Genomic DNA, 18809 nt, shown 5'->3' with positions numbered 1-18809 from the left:
GTGGCAAATGAAATACAGCTGGGACGCTGGGTGAAATGTAAATAAAAACAGAATGGAATGATTTACAAATCTCACATAGAAATATTCTATTCACAATAGAACATAGAAAACATATGGAGTGCTGTAAGTGAGACATTACACTAGTTCTTGAAAATTTTTAACTAATTGGGAATTTGATCTTCACAACACGTCTCAAACCAGCTGGGAGAGGGCAACAAAAGGCTTAAAAAAAGAAATGGTATTAAAACGAAACAGCTGGGGAAACACGTTGCAACTAATCACGTTAATTAGCAACAGATCAGTAACATGAATGGGTATAAAAAGTGCATTTTAGAGAGGTAGAGTCTGCCAGAAGTGAAGATAGGCAAAGGTTTAGCCATCTGAGAGAAACGGAGTCCACAAATTATGAAGCAAATTCAGAATATTGCTCCTCATCTTAAAAAGTGTGAAGATGCTGAATATTCTGTAATCTGCCACAATCAGCAATATCATCGGAAGATTCAAAGAATCTGGAGACGTCTCTGTGAAAAGGGGACACAGCTAAGGATCATTGACCCCCAATGATCTTCAGGTATTATTGTGACATATGTTCCTATCCAGACACATTTTTTTATCTTCAGGAAAAGCCTTGCTTAACTCGGTAAGACAATTCCAGACCCTACGCTGCGTCCATTATAAAAGCATGGGTTTGTACAGTCCGGGTGAAGGCCTGCATGCTGTCCAGACCTTCAACCAACTGAACAGAACGGAACATAATGAAACACAAAATACAACTAAAAAGATCCAGCATTGTTGGTAAGATAGAATATTATATCAGGCAAGAATGGGACATTTATCTTTCTCCTCACTTCTTTGAATGTTGTTAAAATAGGAGAAGATGCTACACAGTGGTGAACATAATCTTGTCCAGACTTTTTTGAGACGTACTGTTCCTAACAAATTCAGGATATGGTAATATTATTTATTAAAATGATAAAATTGTTTCTGAAGAAAATCTTTCAAACAGTTTTGGGAATTGGGATTGTGTATTTATTAGAGCTGCAACACCATTTCTACTTCATATCTTCAGTATAAGTTCACTATATGTGGTTAAAGAACATTGCACATATGATAGAATCAAATAAGAAATGCAGAGGATTTTCAGATATTTGCCAAGGAAAAAAAAAAAATCTTGATTAAACGTTTGCACGAGGGGAACATATTTTGTAGCATAAATTAATATACAGGCTCATGTAGTCAGGGGAGCAGTAATTCATATCTCAGGAATTCATACACTGACACATTTTGCAAAATGTCAGTTTTAGTCGGGGTGCTTTCACAAAATACATGAACTGCCTTGAAGTCATATGAATGTTGCATATGCATGTGTATTTACCAGAAAAACATAGCAGTTCATCAAATAATCACAAACTACTTGTCCCTCAGCAAACCAGAGGCTTTTAAGCCGTCAGAAGGTTTGGCATGCTCAGGGAGCTGGACGCTTTGCCAACAGTAATCCAGCCTCACAGTTTCTCTGCTTGCTTAAAATGTCAGTAATGTGACATACTGTATTCCTCTTGTATGGCCACAACGAGGCCTTATGCTATGGAAAATGCTTGCAGCTGTGAAAGGTCAGTTTAGTAAAACTCTTTTCAGCTTAGGTTTGAGGAATTCTTGATAACTGAGCTTGATGAGACCTAACAATTTCGTTCATCTCCTCCAAAATTAATGTGTTTCCCAGCAGATGGTAGGAGGCAAGCATCTTGCCTGTTCAACACAGTGCCTAGAGGGGAGGTTGTTTGTGGGAGGGAGCACACACTGCATGGTCGATATTTCCCTGGAGGCATCCTGTAGGGGTTAAAAACTGATGTTCAGCCATGTTTCAAAAAGACCATTCATTCGTCATCATCAGAGGAGAGTGAAAGAAAGAAGTCTGTGCCCGGGCCTCACTTTGGTGATTCATCTTTTGAAGAGAAGTCTACAGACTTCAGTGCAAGTGTGTCCAAAAGAATGGCCTCTCTCTGTCCAGCCATAAGCCAATGTAAGTCCTATTACACAGGTGTAACGACAGTTTTATGTTCAGAGACTAGACTCCAGCACCCCCATGAGATTAGGGAGTATAGAAGCAGTTAGCAATGGTTTCTACTCAGAGCACTTCTTAAATACTCGTGGCTGTAACTGACCTGGGTGCTGTTGAGCAACTCTTTTTGTTATTAATCTGTTCACGTGATCCCTGCCATTTGGATGCAGCCCCATCATCAGGATGGTACTGATCTGATCCTTGTTTGATAGATTGATGAAAATGAATTTATCACCATCTAGCTAATGGGAAGTAATAAGAGGTATTAAGGAATTATTAAGATGGAACATTGCTGTAGTTCATAATCCATCACTGATCTGGATTACTGTCAGTAAAGGTTAATAGATCTACTAATCATACAGTGGGATGACCCCAGTCAGCATAGAGGAGTCAAAAATTGGTCAAAGTTCATCTACATGTCAGCCTACAGGCAAAAGGCTCCAGAGGTTAACTTGGATATAATCCATCAAAGTTCAGTGGCACATATGAATTGATCTATTAATTTATTAACACTCGATACATACTGGTTTGAAGTAAATTTTTTATTTTACCATCTAGCTTGAATCATCATAAATTGATCCATGTACAGACTTTACTTAGTTTGCTAATGTTCTAAAGACTTTTTATGGAAATTAATATTGAAGTTGCTTATAGCTGGGACACCTTGATCTTAATTTAGAATTTGTATTTATGGAACTTGGTGACATAAACCACAATCTGGATGTGTATGCGAAACCAACGTAATATTTTCAGTTTTCGATAAATACAAATGTGTTCCGGGTTCAACTCCCAGCTGGGGCCTTTCTGTGTGGAGTTTGCATGTTCTCCCCCTGTATGCGTGGGTTCTCTCCGGGTACTCCGGCTTCCTCCCACTGTCCAAAAACATGCATGTTAGTAACCTAACATTGGTGTCTCTAAAATTGTCCTTAGGAGTGAGTGTGAGCGTGTGTGTGGTTGTTTATCTCGTTTGTCTCTGTGTAGCCCTGTGATGGACTGGCAGCCTGTCCAGGGTGTACCCCGCCTCTCCCCTGATGACCGCTGGGATAGGCTCCAGCCCCCCCGCGACCCGACCGACGGATTCAGCGGGTATAGAAAATGGATGGATGGATGAATACAAATGTGTAGCGGACATACAATGATGCTGAAATGCTGATTTTTAGTAGATGTGATTACTACATTCACCATCATAGTTAAGATAGCTAGCATAATAATTACCAGTTAGTGCTAAACAGAGGAGCCTTTATCAAATGATTAATGAAGCCACACTGATTCACACGGTTGACCTTTGATTTAAATTACAGTACAGTGAACAGTGATCAGTACTCCATTGTATTATTATCATATACAGCCATACTGAAAAGTGCAATGCATTCATTAATTTTCCAAAAATGCTTAATCCTATTTAGGCTTATGGGTGGATGGAGTTTATCCAAGCTGCCTTCAGGCTCAAGACACCATGAACAGTTCATCAGTCAATCACAAGACGAACAAAGAGAATCAACCATGTACGCTCACAATCACTTCTAAGTTCAAAGCAGAATCTCCAGTTACCTTAACATGCTTTTGTGACTGCTTTTCGACAATGAGAGGAAGTCGGAGTGTCCCGAGAGAACCCACGCATGTAGGAGAGCATGCAAACTCTACACAGAAAGGCCCCAGCTGAGATTCACACTGGAACCCTTCTTGCTGTAAATCAGCAGTACTAGACCACCATGCAGTCCAAGTGGTAACACTCATCGTGGGTGCAATAGTATTACAGCAGATCCTTTGATTTGAAGTTTTCTGTAAAACATTTGCAAGAATATTCATGGCCTGTAAATTAATTTCCTGTAAGTCATTTTAAACCAGAGTAATAAACTGTACAAATAACAAAAAATTGGTGAGGTGGCTGCCAATAAGATACAACACATGAACTATGAGAAGTTTGACACTATATTTTCCATGGTTGTATTTCCTGACCTGCTGGTGGGAGCCAGTAGTCACTGAAGTAATTAATCTTGCTTTTAATCTGTTTTAACTGCTCTATGAAGCATGGCCTTCTTTTTAATTTCATAAATATTTACAGGATTTAGAGTCTTGACCCATATTGCTCCACATACATGACCTCCAAAAAAACCTTTAAGCTACCTGGCAGCAGCTTTACATTCCCTGTTGGAGCCATGCAAAATGAATCTGATCACCCCTCGGCCATCTCTAATAGCACCAGCAGCAGGTTGCTTGTCTGGAACAACAACTGAGATCTGGAAACATTCCCAGACTCAGCTGTCAGTGGACTCTACCACTGTCAGCTTTAATTGTGACTTCAAGCCAAAACCACAGACAAACTGCTCAAATTAAAACTCAATGCCATCAAAATGCAGTTCAGTAATAACCTGGCACAGTAAAGTGCTACTGCAATGAGTACAGTTAAATCCAGTTTTAATGCAGTCTGTAACTTCCAAATGTTACTGGCATTAAGAGATCCCTTAATGTCTCACTTAAGGCATGCAGTTATTCTAATTATTCTCTGCAGTCAAGTGGGGAACTGTTTACTCACCAATGATGCCTGCATCACCCTGACACTCGTGCCAGCTTGCAAAAATCCGGCCCTGGGTGCAATTTGGGTTTAGCTGGTATTGTCATGCGAATAGTTTATGCAGAGAACATGTATTTGGAGAGATGTTGGGGAGTGGAGAGGTGATAAAAAGTCTAACCAGGCTAATTAAACCAATTGTTCCAATACAGTGGCACAGACCTCTCATCAGCACTTAGTCCAATGTCTCAGTGCAGAGCCGCAGTGGCTCGATTCTGCATTTCTTCTGAACTGCAAAGGAATCCAGGGAGAGACCGCTCCTGATATCAACGCCCTGCTTGTGGGACACTGCAACCTCATTATAATGAGTGTAGGAGATTTTAGGTCAAGGCAGATGTAGTGATACACATAAACTGAGATAGAGGGGGAGAGAAAAGAGAATAAGCCAGAGTGATGAGAAATTAAATGTGGCCTGTGGGCTTGGAGCAGCACAAAAAAAATGCACCCTTTTTATTTTTCTTTATTTGACTCTAAACCCACTCTAATATTTAAATGCTGTAGAAATAAAAGAGACAAAGCAGTCTCCAGTTATTAAAAGCAATTAAATGTAAGTAACTTTGCACAAATTGTAAAAGACCACAGCGTTTATCTGAGAGTTTTCCGATGCTTTGTACCCTGTGGCCAAATATATATGCTGTGACAGCATCAAGGCTTCAGTGACTGTATTCATCTGCTTCATACGCTTCAGGTTTGATACCATTTGAAGCTGAGAACATACTACCGCTGGTTAATATTTGCAAAATTAACTTGAAAGAGCGACTCATTTAGAGAGAAAAAAAAACTGTCGTATCCGTTTTGGCTTGGAATGTTTTTGGCCTCGATTTCAGGATATATTCTTAATTTGTGAACTCAACAGTCGCAGACGAATCACTGATCTCCGACCTTGTGTGAATTTAATTTGCTCTAGACTTTCCCTCATACCCCCGATTATACCCACGTGGGCAGATTTAATCTGACCGACGGCACATGTTTACCGATTTCTATAGTGGGAAGAGTCGTGTCTGATGCTGTCCTGCAGTGTCTGCCACAGCCGTGCTCCCAGAGGGAGTAAAGAGACATTCTCTCATCAACTGGAGGAAAAGGACGCCACATAAAAAAAAAACTATTCAAGCGGAACAAACATTTGTGTGGAAACGGAGGTCGAGGAGCATTTTTCCCCACTTGATCCTCTCCAGTAAGAGGAAATTATTTTACTGGACACCAAGCGATGTAATGATTTGGTTTCTTTCAAGCGTGTGCGCACACATTCACCAGAGCTCGGTGCGCACTGAGGCTCAGAGCAGAGTGCACGACAAGAACCCGCAACTTTGTTCAAAATGATGCTCAACTTTTCCCTCCGCTCCCTGTTTCCAGTTGTGGCAGTGGCAATTCTAACAGCTATTAAAGGTGAGACTTCTGTCTGCTTTTGTTTGAGAGATAAACACACTTGTTTTTTTTTTTTTAGTTAAGTGGTTTGAAGAGATGCATTTATACTCCAGGAGACCCATTCTGGAAAGATATACATATATTGAAATAACTGGACTGGAAGTAGCTCAAAGGCTTCAGCTGTGTTTACAAGAGAAGTGGCTTTAGTAGATTCGCTTTATTCCCCATTTTGTCTTTATAAGTGCACAACCACTAAAAGACTATGCAGCTGATGCAAGACTGAAAAATAGAAGCATATTCTGAGTGTTCATACAGTTTTGTTGAAGATCCCTGATTCATAATGTCCTCACTTGATTGATTTGTGAGGCAATCCAGTTAGGAATCCCATTTTTTCTTTTTTTTTTTAAACATGGCATCATCCCATTTCGTTATTCCTGTGTCGAAATGAAAACCACGTCAGGCTCTCCAGAGTGCATCGGGAGGCTTCATCTGTGGGATTAAACAGGCCCGAAGCTGAGGTTGCACAGCTGTTTCTCTGGTTGTTTAAAGATAACCTGCATTGGTAGCGATGAGGCCACAGTGAGCAGGCTGTCTCTGTGTGATACTGCTATCATGAAAAAGACCACTCTCTGAGATTGGCCGGGTTCACATCTACGCATCACATCTGTGTGCCCATTTTTTGTCATGTCTGTGTGTGAATGCTGCATTTCTGCTAGTGCAGGGCTCAGCTGTGCTCCCAATGCGTGTCTAAGTAATAGGCTTCACCCTTTGATATCCACTGGTCTTGAAAACCATGAATATGCATAGCAGCCTTATCTGGCAGTGCAGTCACAGATGTGTCAGTGAGCCTTTCATGAGTTTGATCTATCATTTACTGCTGTCATTTGAATTTCTCAGAATTTCTCTTGTGATGTCACTGATTAAAATATCTCGATTAACCCAGCTAGGGCTCACCAAATGAATATCTGATTGATACAGTGTCCATTCTCTGATGGACAGAGATGTCCATCGTGTATATATATATCAGATCAAAGTCTACTATAAACAAATACTTGCAATCTTTTCATCTTTGTGTATTCTTCATTCAGGGAGATGTCCCAACCTGAAGTATACCATATAGCTGTATGATTTGTTATTACGAGGATAACTTCAAACAGCTGGATTTACAACCTGGTGCATTCAAACATATCTCTCATGCTTTTTTGGGTAAACTAATGAGGAACCAGACATCACTTAAATTAAAATAGACAGCCTAAACATCTGCTGGTGAAGAATAGTTCTGGTAAAATAAAGCCGGCAACCATTTAACTTTTTATCCAAACAGATGTTTTCTGATGTTGTACTATGTTTTTATCATTAGTTCCTGTCAGCAAATAATTGCTCAAAAGCAAAAAATCTAATTAGCTGAAGTGAGTTGCCTGAGAGCCTGTCTACGCACCAAATGTACACTGAATACATTTATGGACTTCAAAAGACCTGTTTATGTTCAAACTTAAGTAACAAGAGTGATAGCAAGCTGCATAGTCGAGATTATGAGTGTAAAGTTCAAGAAATCAGACCAGATAGCACTTGGTAGACAGATATCCATCAGCAAGTGTCAAATAAACATTGATTTTAAAATGGATCATCAGTGCATTTTGTTTGATTTCACCTTTTGTTTGCTCTGCAGAAATAGCAAATTTCCCTTTTATTTAAAATTCCGTAAAATTCCGTCTCATCTCTGGAATACTACCTGTTAAAAAAAAACTTTTACATTTATTAAAATCTAGGTTTCATTCAGGAGAAAATCTAATTTACATATAGATGCACTTGCAGAGTTTTTAAAACCACAAAAGAATAACATATTACCTCGAACGTCTCCAGTCGAGTCACAGATGTGTCAGAGGTTGTGCTTTGGCTAAGATCTGAAGTAAAGCAAAGTCATATTCACATGTTAATTCTTCAGCACTTCATGCAGAAGGAAGGCAAATTACCAGGTGTCTGTTGCAGCAGAAAGTGATATATGTGGGATGTTGGTTGGGACAGATATGCTTAATTTACAGGAGAGCCTCTCCAGCACTCGGATGCTGCATTTACTATTTCTTCTGTTACATTGAATACAGGCAGATTGAGAGTTTTAAGTTGATATTCTATTGAGAGATAAGTAAAGTAAAGCCCTCTGATGCGTAGAGTACCACATAAGTGATATTTTCATCGTGATATTGTGCTATGGTGCAAGAGATTACATTAATTTGTGAATTTTGCAGTGGTAGAGCTATTTAGCAGTAGTATGAAAGGGTTTGCGATTTTTCTTTATCTTTTGGGGACAAAAAAAACATTTATTATGGTCTTAATTAAACCTCATCTCTATGTGTTCATTTTTTCTTCTCTTTTAACTGCAGGAGCTTGATTAAGAAATCAGCCATTGCCTTTATCCCGAGTCACACTGCCCTAGGACCCTTTTGATGACTCACTGTCCTTTTCTGACCCAATCCCTTTGGCACACAACTTGACCCCTTGTCATTAAACCTTTGTCTCTCCAACCATGATTAATTTTCAACCCTTCATCCTGCTGCCGTCTTCATTAAATATGGACAGTTGTCGCAGCAAAGTAACTTTGTGAGCGGATAATCTTGATACCACAACATCAGATTTGATGCCTGTCACTGAAATATTGAGTTAACGCTATGGTATAGAAGTTTCTGCCCTAATTTCTCTTTTTAAATTCTTCCCTTTCAGCTGCTGAGAGCCAGAGACCTTCTGAAGACACTGGAATATTCTCCACCCCATCCCCTGTTTATCCCACCATCAACTTTCAGATCTTCAATGCAGACCACGTGTTTTTGAGACAGGACAGTCAAGAGCCATCAGGGAACTCCAGCCTTAAAGCTCAGGCTCAGACTTTTCTCATTACTAGCCCAGGTACTGGGATTCTCCAGCCAGCTATCAAGGCTTCATATGGCCCCCTTGGTGTTGATGCTGCGGTTCCCCCAGACTTGCTCCTCAGTGGACGCAGAATTCTACCAGTCATTCTGGTCCGTCAGGTTCGTTCCTCGGCTCCCGTAGTCAAGATTCTTTTCCATATGCCCACAGAAAGTAATATCACTGGGCAAGAAACAATGGGCTTAAAAGGGAACGATGAGAGAAAAAATGGTGGAGCTAAGTCCAAGGATGGAGCTCACTGTGTGACTGCTTATGCCTTCTGGGAGACAAAAGAAGTCCGTGGGGCTTGCCTGTTGTCTCTGGGTGGATTCTGTGTGGCACAGTTGAAGCCAGAACCTTCCTGGTTCAGCTCAGCCAGCAGATCTGGAAGCTCCAGCAGAGAAGCCGAAAGAACTGAAGGAATTAAGGGACTTAGGGGTAATCTTGTGGAGGTCTACTTCCAGAGCAGAAGCGACCAGACTGGCCAATGCACTCCACAGGATAGCCTGCAACGAGTAGGAGTGGGGAGAGGGAGAGACTCTGGGGGATCAGGGATACCTATGAGGCGGATTGGAAGTGTCACTCTGATCAAAACTCCACCAGGGAACCCCACTTTCCTTCGGCTGAGGCTGGGTGGTGCTGTGGTGATCCAGACTTCTTCCAAGCCATTGAAGACATCGGACGTGGCAACTTTTTACGTCTTTCTGGCTAGTACATCTACCTTGGAAAATTTCACCCTTCGGTGAGAGATCTTCTGTGTTTTTCTAGGTCAGGTTGCTTTTAAAGCAGTCTTACGGTTATGTGCCAAGATTTCTCTTTGCTTTAAGCAGTGACTTCACAGAGTGGATTTAGTCTGTCCATTCTACTATTTAGTTAAACAAATTAATCTAACAAATGATAACATGTTATAATGCCCAATAATAATGACCCCAACAGCTCTAGTTAAAATGCTAAATGGCCTTTACTCCTTGATCACTTAAAGAAAAGAATACCCTTAACTCTGCAAAGGGGTTGGACCAATGTAGGACTTGGGATTGGTCTCAAGTCTGCCATTGCAGTTCTTAAATCAAATCCTAGGCTTTTGAGTAGAAGTAAAAAAGCTTCCCAAGGAAATTGCAAGTTGGAATTACAGCAAACTGGATTGCTGATTGTTGATAATTAAATGTGACATTTATTCATTTTTTTGTCTTTATCTGAGGGTCTGTTATTTTTCCTTTTATATAGTAAAGGCTGTCCAGAACAGTGGGTTTAGCTTTCAGTAGTTTTCCCTAGAAACCATTATAAATTAGTGTCTCCAGCCAAGCATGCTGAGGCAAGAGTTTAAGAGGAATTAGATGAAAATTGATTGTTTCTGAAACATGTGCATCATAACAAATCAAGCTAAATCACTGGTATGTGCAGTACATTTGAGTATATTCATGAGGTATGAGCTCCATGCATTTAAACGATTACTTAAGGCTCTTGAAGACTGATTGGGCTCACCATCAAGGCCGTGCAGTAAAATGCATGAGCACCAAAATGACTGGTGTTGTCTGCCAGTTTCACTGGCTTCATAAATTTCTGACATATCCTGTCTGCTTCAGCCTCACTGTTATTGGGGGAGTTATGGAGAGCGCTCTTCCATAAACAGGGAAATAATTGGCAAATGATTCACTGGTTTTCATATCTCAACATCCCACAAACGTTTCAACAAGGTTCTGTGGTTATTTGACTTCATAAATAATGCATCTGTTTAATGAAGCAGGAAAACAAATAACTAATCTTCCTAACTCTGCTGAAAAGGGAACTTAATATAAAAGCAGCCCTGTCACAGTAAAACACACAGTTAAATCTGTTGTCAAACTTTGCCTGTGCTGATATTTGATGCACACCACTGGGCGGAACGAAATGTTGTTTATCTGAATTTTTCAGATCTGTGAAATGTACAGCGCGCTTCCCCAAAATGATATGTGAGGAAAAGCAAAATGTAACAACGCGCAAATAACTATATTTAAATTAAACACTATATTCAATTAAAAACAGTACAAATGTAACATATCAAATGTTGAAACTGCAAAATGTTATTAATTTAAAAAAAAATGTATACTCATTTTGAATTTGTTGCCAGCATCATGTTTAAAAAAACACTGAGACACTGGTATGTTTAAGCACCTCTTCTCTAGCAGCATTTTAAGCATTTTGGAACAAAGGAGATCAGTCGCTTATGTGTTGAAAATGAAATGTATTCCAATTCTTGCTTGATTATTCATTCATTTATTAATCCATCTATTTATTTAGTTTCACAGTAAATAACCCATATATTTTCAATGAGTGACAAGTCTGAACTGCAAGCAGGCCAGCAGTCGGGGCAGATGACCACCAATGCTGAATCTGGTTTTGCTTGAGGTTTCTTCCTGTTAAAAGGGACTTTCTCTCCATTGTCACCTCATGCATGCTCAGGCAAAGAACTGAATCAAAGAGAAGTTGTTATGTGATCCGTTAGTTTCCTTAGTTAGGCAACTTTTCCTTAATGATATAATTGGGATTGTACTCATTTGGATTCTGATTATATTGATTATTGGGAATCATAATTGGATTGCAATGAATTGTATCATAATTGGCTTGAATTGGACTGTATTTTTGAAGTGCCTTGAGATGAAATTTGTGGGCTATTTGGTGTTCCATAAATAAGAAATTAGCTAAACATTTTTCACCAGAACTCCTTTACTTCATAACTGAGCCATGCCTTCAATTGGTGTACAGTGTAATTTACATTGTTTTGCTTTAATAAAAAAGGTCTTCCCTGTAAAAAAGTTTCATAGATGACAGCATATGAAAATGTGCCTACCATCATGGGTGCTGTTTTTTTTTATTTTTAACTGTGCTTGTACAAAGAAAACTTTTCTTGGAGGGTGTAGTGTTCATGAATTCGAGTAAAATGTCTTAAATATGATTAATCAGGCTCTACTCAGTCCATCTTTACTGAGCTAAGGTGAGAAAGTGGCCACATCTCTGGATCTTTTTAATGGATGTTAATTTCTTTGCAGTTTTATCTTAAATTTGTGGATTCATCAACAAACCGTACGCACTAAAGAGGCTATGAGCCCATGCAGTGATTTTCATTGCAGAATCAACATATGTAATAATTTAAGTTTTGGTTTTCAGCCATGTCCCTGAATCCTTTAACATTACGTACTTGAGATGACAAAATCCCCAAATTACTTGCAATTCATATTGACAAATGATACTCCGAAGTAGCGTGTGTGGGGAACTCCTCTCTTTGCTCTTTTATATGCTCTTTTATACCCAAATATGTTACAGACCTGTTGCAAACTACAAGAACTAATTGTAAGATGTTTCAACTCATGTTTCTTTTTACCACAACACAATATTTCCGATTTTGTGGGTTAATTTTCTTTGTTTGTATCAGATCTAAAACGAGTTGTCATGAAAAAAAAGTTATTTTTTTTGATAATATATTTTTCCAAACACAATTTGAAAAAGTATGATTATGATTCATAAATCTTTGATTTTGTTTGTATATTTTTTGCAGTGAGGTTTGTGCTTGCAGCCTTTTCCCTGTTTCATGGTTTTGTTTGAAAAGCAAGACAATTTTCTCTCTAATCCTGTGATTTAGTGATATCATGTTGCATGCATAGCAGCTTGCTACACAGTAATCTGCTGCAGGATGTAGGCAAATAGAGGATACATTGTGAGAACAAATAGAGTAACCTTGTGTGAATTAATCCAAAGGATACATAGAGGTTTAACTTCAAACTTACCTCACAAACACACTTGCACAGAAACACAAATGCAGAGACCCAGTGACCTGAATGCAACTCTGCTAACTTTGTATATACTAATTGAATAAAATTTGGTAGAGAGAAAGAGAGATGCTAACTCTCCATCATCTGCTGTTGATTTGGCTGTTTGGAAGGATTTCTTGCTTCTTCACCTGAAAATCCCCAAATTCCTTCTTACTGACCTTAACACTGAAGATCCCTCTGTCAGGTCAGTGATTTCAGTCTGTATTTCTGACCTACTACACTATACAGAATGAAATTGGACAAGAGGCGACTGAGTGCAGCAGTTAAGTCCAAGTGAAGGCTAGCCCGGAGGAGCTTGGCAAGTGATTGATTCCTCTTGGGAAAAATCCCTGCTTTGCTTTGCTCTTTGGCCCAAGATTGAGTCCACTCCAGCAGGGTTAGGCCAGATAATCTTCAGTCCTGATTGAAACTGAATCAAGAGGTTAACCCTTGAGGGTAGAGATGATGTGGGCTGACTGCCAGGATTAACCGTGTACATCTGTAGGTATGTGTGTGTTTGGTTTTTAAGACCTATTAAAAACAAATGCCACTTTTAACTATAACACTTATTAAATAGGAGTAACATAAGTAAAACCGATTTAAGCAAACTTCAGAGCTGAGAACTTCCTAACTCTTACAGTTTTAATCGAAAAGACTGACAGAATTTTGCAATACAGTTGTGAAGAGTTGTTCAGTTAAAGGTCGATATCTATTCTGCTCCCCGTCTGTGGTCATGAACTCTGACTAGTGACTGACAAAGACAAAGAGCAGGGATAGAAGTGGCTGGAATGAGGTTTCCCTGCAGGGAGGCTGGTATCTGCTTGTGGACAAGAAGCTCAGTGATCCAGGAACCACTGCATCCCCACACTCAGTGGGGGTCTGGTGGAATGGTATGGCCCCTGGGAAGGATGTTGGTCAGGTGCTGCTGTCACTGCAATGCTGAGCTGGACAAGCAGATAGAAAATGATCTTTATGATGGAAAAAAATAACTGAATATACATGGTTGGAAAAAAAAGAATTTTATTTCAGGATAAAATTTCCATGAACTGAAGTAAAGTGAGATATAAGAATCTGTGTTTTTTATTTGAATGCCAATTGGTCTGCTTTAATCTGTTTTGATATTTATTGCTTTCAACACTCATTATATTTCTAAATTAAAACATGGAAATTTTGCCTCTGACAAAAAGGAGTTTGATGTACAGACTTTTTATTCTGCAGTGGTTGAATTGTCTGCTTTTCAGTTTGCTTAAAAGACACAATTGCAGTCAATGTTTGTGAGCAAGTTATTGCATTCTTTATTTTGTCTTAGGAGTGGCTTTTGCAGTTATCGATAGGTCTAGTTGCGCTGTTATTGCAAATCTTTTCTAAATTTATATTTTAATCTATATATATGTGTGTTGATGCATTTTGTTTCTCCATCACATGCTCTGAGACAGTAGATGCTAAAACTTTAGCTGATGTCAGGAATAATATATTTTTTTCTTTTTTTGGCATAAGGTGAGTGTTAATCTTTCGTCCTTACGAATGAGGTAAATAAAGTATAAATAGTAATATATTTATATATTCCATCAAGTGTTATACTTCCTGTTGTCCCAATGGAGGCTTCAAACATCCCCCATCGATATTCACAGTTCGCAAGACTAATACAACACATATTTGAGATTATTTTTTTCACTTAAATTCTCTCATTGTAAGCATGGTGCAGGACCTAACTTATGCTTCTGAGCTAGCATTGAGTGAATAATGGCTATTGCACCTCTTTGAATCCTTGCCATGTAAAAAAAGTCCAGCTTTGGGAAAACACAAGGCTCCCACCAACTATATATGTTGGTAAATGCAAACAAAGTCAATACCTGCGCTTTACCTGTGGGGGAGAAATATTTCACTTCCTTTGTAGAACTTTTGAAGCTTATGACTTAGGTAAAAGCTCTATAATCCCAACAGATGCAGCGGTTTATGAGAAGGACAAAACAAAAAAGCCCATGATAAGTGTTTGGATTTGCAGGACTGTCTGCTCCAGTCACATGGTTAATAGCTAGTGCTCTATCTCTCCTATCAGAGTTCTGTGTGTGTGTCTGTATCAGACATCTGATTAACTGATTCCCTGTTCTCCCTTAGGCTAAAGGGAATTAAATACTCCCGCTGATTCTCAGTCGGCGGGCATCCTGCAACACATCCGTCTGTCTGTGACCCACCTCGTTAGACACATGAACAGCTAAACACACAAAACCCACAAGTAATTAGAGAGGGGAACACATTATACTGAAAACAGATACAAAGAGAAGGCAAACTGTGTTTATGAGATTGAATTTGCAACAGAATTGCTGTGTAGGGAGTTACAGAGTGTTCTTGTACTAGTATAATTAAACATTTGTTTGTAATAAAGGATTGCCCAGCACAAGGCCATCTTTAGTCTCAACTTGTATTAACTGCACTTTATGTATGTGTATTCACTGCAGGGCAGCAGTAAAAACAGGTTTGTCCTTCAGCGCAGCTCGGCCAAGCGATTCAGCACTGTGGGACATTGTGGTGGAGCCTGGCAGAGGAGCAACTCCCAACACCGTCTCTGTAGTTTGCCAGAGGAAGGTGTCAATCACTGCTAAAAGGTCAGTCCATTTCACATACTGTTATGCACCATGTTAGGAGTGTGTATGTTTTCACCAGCGTCCTTCAAAAACATGTTTTCTTTACACACGCACACAAGAAAACAGTCCTAATCTTTTAGAACTCCTTAATGTTTTATTTGGCCTTGTATGTATGAGATTTCAGAAATGTTTGCTCTGGTCATAAAGGTAAGGGATAAGCTACTCGGAAAAAAAAATTGTTCACGGTTATATTTGCTTTGCAGAGCAAGGCTAACTTGAAATTGAGTGACATCTTCTTTATTCCAGAGGAAAAGTAATAACTAATGGCTCAATGTTCTCTCTGTGGAATATCAAGAGCCCAAAATCATCTGTAACAAAGATTGTGTTCTGTTGTACATGTTTTTTTTCTTTTACAGTAAGTAAGTATCGCTGGATCTCCTAAAATTTGTATGAGAATTCTGTTTTTTTTTATACAAAAGTCAAACAAAACAAACAAAGTACAGCCATAAAGAACTGACTGACCACCCCTACAGACACTTGATACCCAACACTGATTTCTTAAGTCAGTGTTGGGTATCAATCAGTCACTTCAATACATAGCCAAACATTTCTGTGTTTCAAGTCAACATTACAGCCTGAATGTGAATGAGACTGGCATAACTGGAAAACAAATCTCCATTTAGACACACTGAGTGACACTGAGGGAATAAAAAGACTGCAAACTGAAAAGATTAAATCAAAAGCAACAAGCATATTGACATTTCTTCCCCGGTTGTGGTGACATACATTCTAATAAAAATTTCAAGTCAACAGCTTATTTTCTTTTGGATGGATTTCAATCCTTTTTGTTAAAAAGGGAAGGGACCAATATTCCTAATAAAGCTGTTCTTATTGACATCTTTTTCAGTTTCTTTTGTCAGACGGCTAAACACATCAGAAGTCGTGATTGAATATGAGCCCATTGAGACTACCTTTCAACCCATGGTCACTCAAAGCATTTCCAGACTGTTGCTCTGCTCTATAAAGTCATGATTTTAGAACCTCTGCGTCAATGAATTCGGCTATAATTACATGTACAATGATCTCTTGCACAGAAAAATAGAAGTGGCAGGATCGCTTGAACATTTGCTCACACAGCTTCTTAGGTTAATAACTCGAATCCACTCCCGTGCATGAATACTAGGACAAAGACATTGGTCCGGTTAATTGGCCCAGTTGAGTTATTACAGCAGCTGGACTCAACTCTGCATGTAACCCTGTCCACTCATTTTTCCCAGACTGTTTCCAAAGTCTCAATGCTCATAAAGACCATCAGACTGCTTATTTTGAACAGCCCCTATTTGTTAAATACTCCAGAGAGTAAAATGCAAAAGTTTTTAATTGAGCAACAGATGACCAGGTGAATCAGTTGATTGAGGCCACAGTCTCTATATACTTGGCTTTGTTGTGGCATAGGCTCATAATTGGCAAGCCAGCTGTGGTCAAGTAATTGTTGCCTTATTTTGTCAGGTTTTGGGTATGATGAATAAGGTCAGGTAAAGATGAGAATGGTGAATTTAACTCAATTTGGGATACAAACATACCATGTGTAACTAGAAATGCACTCAGAGAGTGCAGACCTCCGCCAACCGCCAACCTACCTGTGGATAGCGAGCCATGTATGGACATACGTTCCTGATGTGGGCTACTTGTTCTTTGGCGCTGTCAGCAGAAGAGGCATTTCCTTCTCCCTATTCATTATTGAACAGCAGTGTTCGCCGTTATTAATTATTATTAATATTATTATTATTATAATGTTTTGTCGGGAAGCAGTGTTCTGTCGGGAAGCAGTGTTCGCCGTTATTATTACGCTATATGCAGTTAGGCACACTGGCTTGCCGTTGCAATCTTTTGTTGTGCTAATTACAGCAATTCCGCGCAATATGCATTCAATCCGCGCACTATGCATTCTGTCTGGCTTTGGCTCTGTTTGGCTTTGGCACCTTGAGGTCGCGCCACCTTGTGGAGGTCGCGCCACCTTGTGGCAGGTCGCAAGATTGCAGCACGAACAGACGAACGAACATCCAGACAAACAGACAAACTCGGGCGATCACATAACCTCCTTGGCGGAGGTAATTACCTCAATTGGAGCAAGATACAAATTTGATTTCAAGTCTGCACTGGCACCTGCCTGAGTGGGTTGTTTTTCTATTATATCTAAGCCGAGTTATTTCCTCCAGCCTTTTGGACTTGGACCAATAGGTGTTGTTATGTACTGGTACTGATGATCATAGACAGATAATAGATTATAGATATATAAAAAGAAAGAAATATTAATCTAACTTATATTTTATAACATATTTTCATGATTTGATCTCAGCTGATAAAGCAAAACATAGTTGTATGCATATTATTATTTTTTCTAGCAATTTTAAAAGTGTCATTTAAGCTGTTTAGTAATTCAATTGCCAAAAAAGGAGACAAAAAACTGAAAACATTCAAAAATCGAATTAGATTATTTGATTTTTTTTATATTTTCTTTCAATTTTAATTTCAATTTATTTTTAATGATTTTTTTTATTGGCTACATCCTTTTTAAAGCTAGTGGCCACGATAATCAAGTTGTGAAAATCAGATACAGTGACTACACTAAATTGTCAATCCATTCCGGCACCATGGAAGCCAATCTGAATATGAAGTTACCAGGGTATGCTCCAGCTGTGAACCTGACCCACCTGACTGGTGTGTTTCGCAAGAATCCATCTTTTAAGATAAACAGCAAAACATCTCACAAGGAATATACCAATCACCACACATAAACCACACAGACACCCAAAACAATTAGCCCACACTTAATAAGAGAATGAAACTGATGCAAACATCTTCCCTGCCGCTTTTTACAGTGGAATTAAAAATTCCTCTGTACATTTTTAATTCCACTGTACATATTCAAATTCTATGCAAATATTTAATTTATCTGCTAAAGTTGAATTTTGCTAATTTTCTTTTACATCTATCTCAGGTCAATTTCAACATTCAATATGGTTACTTTGTTATAAGTTAATTCTAATGTATGTTATGTTACTGCTACTGGATGCTTGAATTTCCTTCGGGATCAATAATTTATCCATCTATCTATCTATCTATCTATCTATCTATCTATCTATCTATCTATCTATCTATCTATCTATCTATCTATCTATCTATCTATCTATCTATCTATCTAGTCCTGATCACTGTTGTATGGGGTCTGAGCTGGACCCTGTCCTAGCTGACATTTGACAAGAGTTCGGGCTACATCCTGGACAGGTCACTAGTCCACAAAGGGGCTAACACAGACACAAAGGCAGCCATTCACAATCACACTTAAAGTAAATGAAGAATCACTAATAAACTGGCATGCATGTCCTTGGGCTGTTAGCGTAAAAGAGCACCTGAAAACAAAACACTTCGCTATCATGTCTGTTTGAATTTGACTCATTCCTGCTTGCTGTATCACTCCAAGTCAAGTCAAGCATTCAATTGAAACCTAAACGACCCTCAGGCCACTTGGAAACACCCAT

At 39.0% G+C, this 18809-nt stretch overlaps 1 protein-coding gene across 1 annotated transcript in view; it reads left to right on the top strand.

Moving 5' to 3' along the window:
* The first annotated feature begins 5947 nt into the window (after nucleotides 1-5947).
* The window catches only part of LOC142372693 (transmembrane protein 132D), a 31604-nt gene continuing 18742 nt past the window's right edge, over nucleotides 5948-18809 (top strand). The window contains exons 1-3 of the mRNA XM_075455643.1: nucleotides 5948-6017; nucleotides 8715-9639; nucleotides 15142-15288. Coding sequence (XP_075311758.1) covers nucleotides 5948-6017; nucleotides 8715-9639; nucleotides 15142-15288 — 1142 coding nt within the window. The remainder of the gene's footprint in view (nucleotides 6018-8714; nucleotides 9640-15141; nucleotides 15289-18809) is intronic.

The sequence above is a fragment of the Odontesthes bonariensis genome, chromosome 22 (genome assembly GCF_027942865.1).
Source record: "Odontesthes bonariensis isolate fOdoBon6 chromosome 22, fOdoBon6.hap1, whole genome shotgun sequence".
Classification (NCBI taxonomy): Eukaryota; Metazoa; Chordata; class Actinopteri; order Atheriniformes; family Atherinopsidae; genus Odontesthes; species Odontesthes bonariensis.
This window is presented reverse-complemented; position numbering and strand designations above follow the sequence as displayed.